At 40.8% G+C, this 9,985-nt stretch overlaps 1 protein-coding gene across 3 annotated transcripts; it reads left to right on the top strand.

The window, feature by feature from the left end:
• Positions 1–4,309: 4,309 nt before the first annotated feature.
• Positions 4,310–9,781, top strand: si:ch211-214p13.9 (cell surface glycoprotein CD200 receptor 1-A). Of its 3 annotated transcripts, none has more exons than XM_064944161.1 (7): positions 4,310–4,775; positions 5,944–6,024; positions 6,390–6,695; positions 6,860–7,144; positions 7,530–7,638; positions 7,744–7,777; positions 7,872–9,781. In XM_064944161.1, exons 1-7 carry the CDS (start codon positions 4,658–4,660, stop codon positions 7,962–7,964), a joined length of 1,026 nt encoding a protein of 341 aa, XP_064800233.1. In that variant the 5' UTR covers positions 4,310–4,657; the 3' UTR covers positions 7,965–9,781. The 3 variants fall into 3 exon arrangements, with proteins under 3 accessions (XP_064800233.1, XP_064800232.1, XP_064800234.1); XM_064944160.1 differs by having other exon boundaries at positions 4,312–4,775; positions 6,857–7,144; XM_064944162.1 differs by lacking the exon at positions 5,944–6,024 and having other exon boundaries at positions 4,312–4,775; positions 6,857–7,144.
• Positions 9,782–9,985: the final 204 nt, after the last annotated feature.

Raw genomic sequence — 9,985 nt, 5'->3', positions numbered from 1 at the left:
ATAAATTCATTAAAAATCCTACAATGTGATTTTCTGGATTTTGTTCTTCTCATTTTGTCTATCATAGTTGAAGTGTACCTACCTACCTATGATGAAAATTACAGGCCTCTCTCATCTTTTTAAGTGGGAGAACTTGCACAATTGGTGGCTGACTAAATACTTTTTTGCCCCACTGTATCTCTTACAGCATGCATAGCTGGGTAGACTTATACACAGACATCTAATTTCAACAAAATACATGACACGATGTTCATCCTGCGCTCAGCGCGATTGCAATAATAAACATTCCATATGATACTTTCCATTAAAGCATAATTGCACTTTTGCTCTATTCTTCACATTCTTTTACATCTATTTATCTTCAATCATTATATCAAACCTTTGCTCTGCTGTGTCCCTCCTCCTCAGTGAGTAACTTTTTTGGGTTTTGATGCCAGCTGCCCAGCATAGAGTAACCTGTCATCCGCATCTGGCCCTGAGGAGCATTCCTCAGAGATGAGGCCTACCCCAAACTATTCAATAAAATTCCATATTGTATTCTGCCTTTGTCATTCATTAACCCTGTACTCAATTAAATGTAGTTACGGAAGTTCAGTCAGTTAGGCTGGTCAAAATGGATCTTCACTTTTCATTCATCTAGTAAACTCATAAAACTCACTCATCAGCATAGCAGGTATTTATAAGGTAGTGTCTATAATGTTACCTCATCAGTATAGCCAGTATTTATAGGGTAGTGTTTATGATGTTACCTCATTAGCATAGCAGTTATTATTTTGTAATTATTCTAACTTTACCTCAGGCATATCAGATATTTATACGGTAGTGTCATAATTGTACCTCATCAGCCTAGCGTCACGTCATTCCACTTCCTTTACTATTAGCAAGCCTGAGGAATGTCATTCAACAATTAACTTCAGCCTATGAGCAAGGCACACTAAGGCAATTCCACCAGGCTTTCTGATTAACCAATGCAGTAGGTCTTTCAAAATGTGGCTGCCAGGTAGAAAGAAAGCATGACGTTTTGTGAATTGCTTTGACTGGGGTTTGATATTACACTGTGAGACCAGATCAAATCCAAATGTATTAATATACTAAATGTAAATAATGTACACATGGATTTATTTATAGAACAGTTTAGTACAATTTCTGAACACTGAACCACAAGGCTCATTTTAATATTCTACTCTAATCCTACCTATACCCATCCTTAGTTAGAACACAAGGAGTTACTGAACATCAATTCACATACAAGATATTACTGGACTGTCGCGATCGTCATGGGAAGAAGTGGACCAATGCGTAGCGTAGTACGTGTTCATTCTATTTATTTATTTAATGAACACTGACAACAACAAAACAAATACGAACGTGACGTTCTGCAGGGCAAAATAACAACCAATGCACAAATAAGATCCCACAAATGAGAGAGGGGAAAAGGACTGCTTAAGTATGATTCCCAATCAGAGACAACGATAGACAGCTGTTCCTGATTGAGAATCATTCCCGGCCAAAACAAACAAATAGAAAGCATAGACATCCCACCAGAGTCACACCCTGACCTAACAAACATAGAGAAAAAAGGATCTCTAAGGTCAGGGCGTGACATGGCCAAGGCCAAAAGTTATTTTGGTTGTGGTCAGGGCGTGACATGGCCAAGGCCAAAAGTTATTTTGGTTGTGGTCAGGGCGTGACATGGACAAGGCCAAAAGTTATTTTGGTTGTGGTCAGGGCGTGACATGGACAAGGCCAAAAGTTATTTTGGTTGTGTTCAGGGCGTGACATGGACAAGGCCAAAAGTTATTTTGGTTGTGTTCAGGGCGTGACATGGACAAGGCCAAAAGTTATTTTGGTTGTGGTCAGGGCGTGACATGGACAAGGCCAAAAGTTATTTTGGTTGTGTTCAGGGCGTGACATGGACAAGGCCAAAAGTTATTTTGGTTGTGGTCAGGGCGTGACATGGACAAGGCCAAAAGTTATTTTGGTTGTGGCCAGGGCGTGACATGGACAAGGCCAAAAGTTATTTTGGTTGTGGTCAGGGCGTGACATGGACAAGGCCAAAAGTTATTTTGGTTGTGTTCAGGGCGTGACATGGACAAGGCAAAAAGTTATTTTGGTTGTGTTCAGGGCGTGACATGGACAAGGCCAAAAGTTATTTTGGTTGTGGTCAGGGCGTGACATGGACAAGGCCAAAAGTTATTTTGGTTGTGTTCAGGGCGTGACATGGACAAGGCCAAAAGTTATTTTGGTTGTGTTCAGGGCGTGACATGGACAAGGCCAAAAGTTATTTTGGTTGTGGCCAGGGCGTGACATGGACAAGGCCAAAAGTTATTTTGGTTGTGGCCAGGGCGTGACATGGACAAGGCCAAAAGTTATTTTGGTTGTGGTCAGGGCGTGACATGGACAAGGCCAAAAGTTATTTTGGTTGTGGCCAGGGTGTGACATGGACAAGGCCAAAAGTTATTTTGGTTGTGGCCAGGGCGTGACATGGACAAGGCCAAAAGTTATTTTGGTTGTGGCCAGGGTGTGACATGGACAAGGCCAAAAGTTATTTTGGTTGTGGCCAGGGTGTGACATGGACAAGGCCAAAAGTTATTTTGGTTGTGGCCAGGGTGTGACATGGACAAGGCCAAAAGTTATTTTGGTTGTGGCCAGGGTGTGACATGGACAAGGCCAAAAGTTATTTTGGTTGTGGCCAGGGTGTGACATGGACAAGGCCAAAAGTTATTTTGGTTGTGGCCAGGGTGTGACATGGACAAGGCCAAAAGTTATTTTGGTTGTGGCCAGGGCGTGACATGGACAAGGCCAAAAGTTATTTTGGTTGTGGCCAGGGCGTGACATGGACAAGGCCAAAAGTTATTTTGGTTGTGGCCAGGGCGTGACATGGACAAGGCCAAAAGTTATTATGGTTGTGGCCAGGGTGTGACATGGACAAGGCCAAAAGTTATTTTGGTTGTGGCCAGGGTGTGACATGGACAAGGCCAAAAGTTATTTTGGTTGTGGCCAGGGCATACGTTTTAGACTCGGCATCAGATTCATAATCATCAGCTTTTTTTTCTCTCCAAAGAACAGAGAAGTGACACAGACAAAACCAAGCCCCCCTCGTCTCAACACCTTAGTCTTCCATCTGGGGTTCAGAAAAACAGTGCTGATGTCAACAGGATTGCAAGGGGTAAAAGGTTATGGGTTGTTGTTCTGCTAAACTATATCCTATCTGTTGATGGTGTTAATATCTGTTGAATGTTAATTAGGGGTATTTGTTACCACATCCTGTAAAATGTTTCTGTCAAAACCGCACAAGCTAAATGTTTGTTCATGTTCGCTAATCTCCCCATCCGAAAAGCTCAATGTCATAGTCATCAACATCTTCCCTCTCTTGTTAACACACCGCAGTAAGTGTTACATCATCTCTGCAGAGTGAGATAACAGTCATAAACTGCAATTTTTTAAAATCTTAGCTAGATTTTTAGCTCGATCTCTCTTACCATTAGAATGCATTGACTTATCTTACTAAGGTATATTATCTTAGTGCTCTGGCAGATAATATTGCTTTGTTTAAGATACATTATCTTCAAGTTATTTGATCTTAATAAGACATCTTACCAAGACAAATGATCTTAGTGCACTGGCAGCTCATTTTTCCTACTTTAACCTAAACAAGGCTCGAAACAAGTCAGAATATCTTAAAACAATAAAAATGATCTAGATGCATATTCTGGGTTAGCTAAGTCAACTCAAAACAAGTAAATGCATTTTCTTGGTGAGTGGGATCAACTCAAAAAAAGCAATTATTTTACAATACAAAAAAAATCTAGGTAACATTTACATTGTTTGCAGTGTACGGAGAGTGTTTGTTCAACACAAACACGTATGCACATATAGCATAGGCCAGCTTCACATCTATTAGCTGGTAATGACAGTGTTCACTCTGAGCTGCCAACATGACATTAGGAAAATGACATGACTTTGACTTAAAGTAACAAGTCAAGTAATGTAAGGACCTCAATGACCTATTGGCTGGTCTGCCACTTTTGAGTTTCCAATCTGATATTTATATGACATGCATAATAGTATTTCATTACGAAGGTGATAATAACTTAGAGAAAGAGTTTCCACTACATGTTAGGGCCCATTGAACAAATGAAATTCAATGACTTGGAACAGAATGACAGTAAGAACTAGGATTTGATTTGAGTCTCCCACACAACAGTTATTGCTGTTTCATAGAGTTTAGAGGCTGTGTTGTACTCTGTGGTCATGTGACAGGCACGAGAGGAAACAGGCGTCACCCCTGTGTGGGAGATTGTCAGAAAGGGAGATGTACAAAGGAGAAAGGGGGAGAGGCAAGGATTATTTAGTTTATTTAGGGGCTTGTTACAGTAGAGTCATGTCAGTACAGGGATGAAAGGTGTAGATCAGGACAGAGACAGACAGGCTTTATGAGAGCAGAGAGATCAAGTCAGATTTAGAGTTTGGGGTACAGAGGCAAGGCATGACAAACCGTACAGTTTTAACACATTGAGACGAGGAGACCAAATTGAACAATAATAGAGGCCACTTTGGGGTTCAGGGATAAGGGTATAGGGACCAGGGGGAGAGTTTAGGGTTTATTTTTGTTTTTTGGGGGGTGGGGACAGGTGGAGCGAGCAGCAGTGTCTTGATGAGTACAGCATTGCTGTCAGGAGTCATAGAACGAACAACCACAGAGATGGGGAACACATGGATTATAGGATTCATCTCTCTCCTGGCTATTTCTGCTACCTTGAGTTTGGAAACCGGTTTGGGCATCTCATTACTTCATTTTGTTTATCCGTCTGGTTTTGGTTTCTGTTGACTACCACGTTAAGAGTTAAATTACTCATAAAACATTCAAAGCATTACTATAGCTTTAATATGATTTGATGAAATATCATACAGTCAAAATCTGTATTTAATGACTGAATAATATAGCTGAAAACTATGCTCTGACTAGGGAGACCCTTGCTTTAAATTGTAGACTGTGTGGGCTGCTTGTTGAATCTCCGAGGGCTGACAATTACTGTGACATGAATTGAGAATTCTGCTCTGATTGTTATTTTTAGGTCAAACTAAAAACCAAGTCAGTGGAACAGATTTGAATGATTATAAAAAAATCTAATGGAACCTTTAAAAAAAATAGTTCAATTTGATTCTACCAATGGAAGGAAAATGCAGAGTGCCGCATAGTAAAGACTAGAATATGTGGGTGGTGGCATCCTTTACAGAGGAAGGAACGCATGTTTTCTCCTGTGTTTGAGAGGAGATTGAGACAATGATACAGCTTTTCTCCATGATGGGGGGACTCTGATGAGGAAGTGAAATTACTAGTCAGGCACTGTATGGGGGTCGTGTGGCTTTCTGTAACCACCATAGAGGTTGCACCTGTCGAAAGTAAACATAGACAATAATAAAGGAGCACTCTGTGACCCAGAAAAAAAAAACACTTCAGAAAGTTCAGTAACCTAACAGTCAACCTTCCATGATATCACGTCTTAGGTATGACACGGGGGGGGGGGGGGGGGTTAAGAAGTGGAAAGTATGGTTATAAGCATACCTACAGTATATGTCTTGGAAGCTAGATACTGTATGTAATATTTTATTTCCTCACAAAAACAAAAATCTAAAATACTTTTACTAACAAACTAATGAACTTTTCAATAATGGCCGAAATAATATCACTGGACATTTATGTAAAGTCAATAATTAAGTCAACCTACTTCCCTTTTACTCAACACTTTTTCTGATGCTGAGCCTTATAATCAACTGTTTTGATTCACTCTCCTATCAGTCCCATGCTTCAATGATTGCTGGATCGTTGATTGTTCGTGCACTTGATGAAATCACTAACCGTGTATGCTAATGACTGCCACAAGGTTTTTCTGACATGCTACTGTATACCACTAACATGCACATTGTTCCGTCTCTCAGGACATAACAACCACATTTCTGTGACCTCTCACACTACCCCTCCTTCCACTTCAGTTACATCTACAGAACTTCGACTGCACGGTAAACACCATTATGTCTAACCAAACCTTCACTGGTGCCACTCTATTAGCCTAAACTTGCTTGGGGTCACATTCATGTTAAGAGAAGAATGGAACTTTATTTTCAGAAGAGTAGAAAAAGGAAATGATCTGTATTAGTTTCCTGTTCCTAGGACGAGACCGGTTAGTCTGCTTGACTCTCAGAGATAAGGCTTTTAGACCGGCATAGCCCAATCAAGCTCCTCAATATACTGTAGACCAGTCTTGTACATTTTTACAGTGGTATCAAAATATGATTTTCAGATAACATAGAATGAATTTATGCATTTAGTCATCTTTTTATTGATTTTGTATTCAATCTTATGTCTTTTAACATAATTTCCCCAGTTGCCAGAAGTGAACATTTTCATCTAGGCCATGAGGTCATCTTAACGTGCTGCAATAAGACTTGGAGTGAAATGATCTACACCATCTGGAAAATAGACCGGGGTGGAACGGTGTGTCAAATATCATCAGGTGTTAATGACCAACCTCTTGACTCATGCAAAGATGGAAAAGTCATGCTAAACACAACCAGTGGTGAATCTTACCTACGCATTCCTGAGTTCTCAATCAGTGATGAGGGATTCTATTACTGTGAGTCAGTATACAGAGGAGGGAGCAACTCTGCAAACATCAAGGTATCAGTTATAGGTAAGAAACTGTTTTTCCTATGCATTCATCTGTAGCCTAGATTTTAGGATTATGTGATGTATGTCATATTTTTATTCCAAGTTAGTGTAGCCTGTGTTGTGTAGTGTAGGACTATACAGTAGGGCTGATTCTTCCCGCCCTTCTACCCCCTGTGTGAACAGTAGCTCCTCCCACAGTGTCTGTCTTGCTGGAGTGGGAGGGCAGTAAGAGGGTGGCTGTGTGTTTAGCTGAAGGGGGGAAACCAGCTGCCTCCATCTCCTGGAGGAACACATGGAACTCTACTTCAACCACAGCCGGCACTATAAAGACCATACAGAACCAAGACGGCTCCTACTCTGTGGAGAGACGGTTGGTCCTGCCTGATGTCATCCCTATGGGCAACCTGACCTGTGATGTCAGACATCCCTCCTGGGTTGAGGTGCATACTGTGACACTACCGATCCCTGAAGGTAGAGACTGCTATTGTGAACCACATTGTTTGGGTCTATAAAATGCAGGTTGGGCGGAAGGATACTTACTGTATGACTAATATATCAGTATTTTAGAATAGGAGTGAACATCATATCTTTTTTTGTCAGAATTATCAGATTATTATTATGAGGCATTATGAAGTATGGGAGTTGGGAGAGATAATTAACCCCAATTCTCAAATGTCTATTAGAGGATGTTACTGCATTGGCATATTATTTGAAATTAATGCATTGTGAATTTCACTGTGAACATGACTTAGAAGTGAAATCTCAATGTTTATCAGATTGAATGTAATTGAAATACAATGGGATGATAAAATGTTTATTATGACTATTATTATTTATAATTGTATCTCCCTTTCAGGGGCCTCAATACCCTGGCTACATGTCATCATCTCCGTGGTAACCATCAGTGTCATTATGGCTACTCTGGGTGGTTTATACTTCACACAAAAACACCGCTGCAGAATTAGGTATGAATACAAATTATTATTATTTTTTTCATCATTAATGAATACAAATGTTTTTTTCCAATATCATTGCTTGTGTAATAAAGAGCTTTATCTGTGTATTCACAGCCCCGCCACACCATCTGAGTCCAAGGCTCCTCAGGTATGTAGAGTATGCACCATATCCTGCATTATGTTTCATGTCTTAGCTAGCAGTTTACTGTAAATGGTGATGATTGTGTGTGTTTCTCTCTCAGTCACAGGACTATGTGGAGGAAGTAGAACCCTATGCCAGCTACGTGCAGCGTGTCAACTCCATCTACAACTCCTCTGCAGACCTGTTCACATAACACCCCCCCCCCCCCCCCACACACACACACACACACACACACACACACACACACACACACACACACACACACACACACACACACACACACACACACACACACACACACACACACACACACACACACACACACACACACACACACACACACACACACAGGCAGACACAGACAGACAGACAGACAGACAGACAGACAGACAGACAGACAGACCTCTGTACACCACTCTTTACAAAGTTGGAGGTTGATGAAACTGAGAAAAGCCACAATGAGCCAGTAAATGACACAGGTAGATAATGGAGGACATGACGCAGAGCTTCAGGTAGGAGAGGAAACCCTCACAGATCACGCCGGCCTGTGGAGGCAGATGAAAAAGGGATTCCACCCAGCAGACGTGTGGCACCACTGCAGACACAGAACCCACTCCCCCTGCATCTCTACCGAACCACAGGCCTCTGTCTCAATGATAACCTTGAGAACTTGCCTCACAAGTCCTAAACTTTCCTTACAGATAACTATATAATAATGACATCCTGGAGACGTGAGAAGATGGCCAAAGATTAGACAGTTCTACAGAGATTTCTACAACCAAAGTGACATGTGGGCAGATCAGAGATGATCTTTCCAGTTTCCTCATTTGCACACTGAGAACTATGACTGTGTGTAGTCTGTGTGTAGTTTGTATACCACAGCTCTCATAACACACACGTTTGACTGTTCCTACACACCTGTGTATCATCTGCTACTCGTGGGCAAGAGTGCAATTTTGAGATGTTTAATCAAAATCTAAATATATATTACACTGAAGCATGATTACATTGTTTTTGTTGAGTTAATATTTATGACTGAATTTAAATATCATGTTTATTATAACACCAGATTATTTACATTAGAAACTTACATCCTGAGCTGCTGGGAAAAGGACGTGAAGCACACACCACATTCTCTGTGGTTTGATTCAGGAGAGAATAGTTTGAATCTGAGAACTAGCTTTACAACTAAGCTTTTTAATTGAGTCAGTTGCTTTTGATTTAGAAAATGTGTATGCTTGTTGCAGAGTGCCAATTATACTGTGACATTCGGTGGAGCCTCTATTTAAAATTGTCCTGGGCCTAATAGTAAAGACGTAACTTAATGCTAAAAATGTAGTACATTTTAATGTGGCATGAACACAACAACAACCATGTTGTCATCTGTTTGTCAAACAAATCACTTCCAAAAGTAAGCTACTTGCGGCTGCCCACATTCATCCCACAAAATTACAGAACCCAAATAGTGCACTGTGCTCGCACCATTTGATTCATGGAAGGAGACATCGGTAAGGAGACATCGGTAGTGCTATTGGTAGTGCTATAGTTCCAGGGATGTGTAAAAAATATTTTTGGGCCATTTTCACAGCCATAATTATGAGCGCAAATAGCTGGAGGTGGTGTAAAAGGTCTGACTTTTGATGAATAAACAAGTTGTAGGTGTGATGAGGGCTTGGACACTCACTGGACAATCAACACATTCCATGGCTTAATACTGCATGTGTTTTTCTCAAGTGTTGTAGGTTATTGACTGTCTTTGCATTGTCATAAACTCCAATTCAGCTGGGGGCACGGAATATTTTTGTTCTGGTCCATTGTGGATTGATACTACAGTTTATTATTTAGCATACAATAACAAATAATAGCAACAGTAAAAAAAAGAAGAATCCAGTACTCAATAGCCTATCTATGGAGCGTTGGCAGTCAACACTGTTGTAATTGGCTTCAATGAACCTAGCCTACATGTCTTTACGCATCATACTTCACCTAAAATAAAAACTACTAAACTCCTGTAAATGTTGTATTGCATGTGTAAAGCTAACGAGAGCATACAGGTCGCAGTGTTGGGTGGTTCATGGGGCTTTGGTGACAAAACGGATGGCACTGTGACAGACTGCATCCAATTTGCTGATTAGAGTGTTGGAGGCTATTTTGTAAATGACATCGCCAAAGTCAGGGATCGGTAGGATAGTCAGTTTTAGAGGGTATGTTTGG

This window comes from Oncorhynchus masou, chromosome 29, assembly GCF_036934945.1.
Source record: "Oncorhynchus masou masou isolate Uvic2021 chromosome 29, UVic_Omas_1.1, whole genome shotgun sequence".
Lineage (NCBI taxonomy): Eukaryota > Metazoa > Chordata > Actinopteri > Salmoniformes > Salmonidae > Oncorhynchus > Oncorhynchus masou.
Note: the sequence above shows the minus strand (reverse complement) of the source record. Positions and strands in the feature narration are given on the sequence as shown.

What these genes read in the sequence shown, in the direction of transcription:
- si:ch211-214p13.9 (XM_064944160.1), top strand. Translation starts at nt 4,658, where the DNA reads ATGAGTACAGCATTGCTGTCAGGAGTCATAGAACGAACAACCACAGAG. An exon ending in TACCTTGAGTTTGGAAACCG is followed by an intron (nt 4,776 to 5,943) that starts GTTTGGGCATCT and finishes TCCGTCTCTCAG; the next exon opens with GACATAACAACCACATTTCT. An exon ending in AAACACCGCTGCAGAATTAG is followed by an intron (nt 7,639 to 7,743) that starts GTATGAATACAA and finishes GTGTATTCACAG; the next exon opens with CCCCGCCACACCATCTGAGT.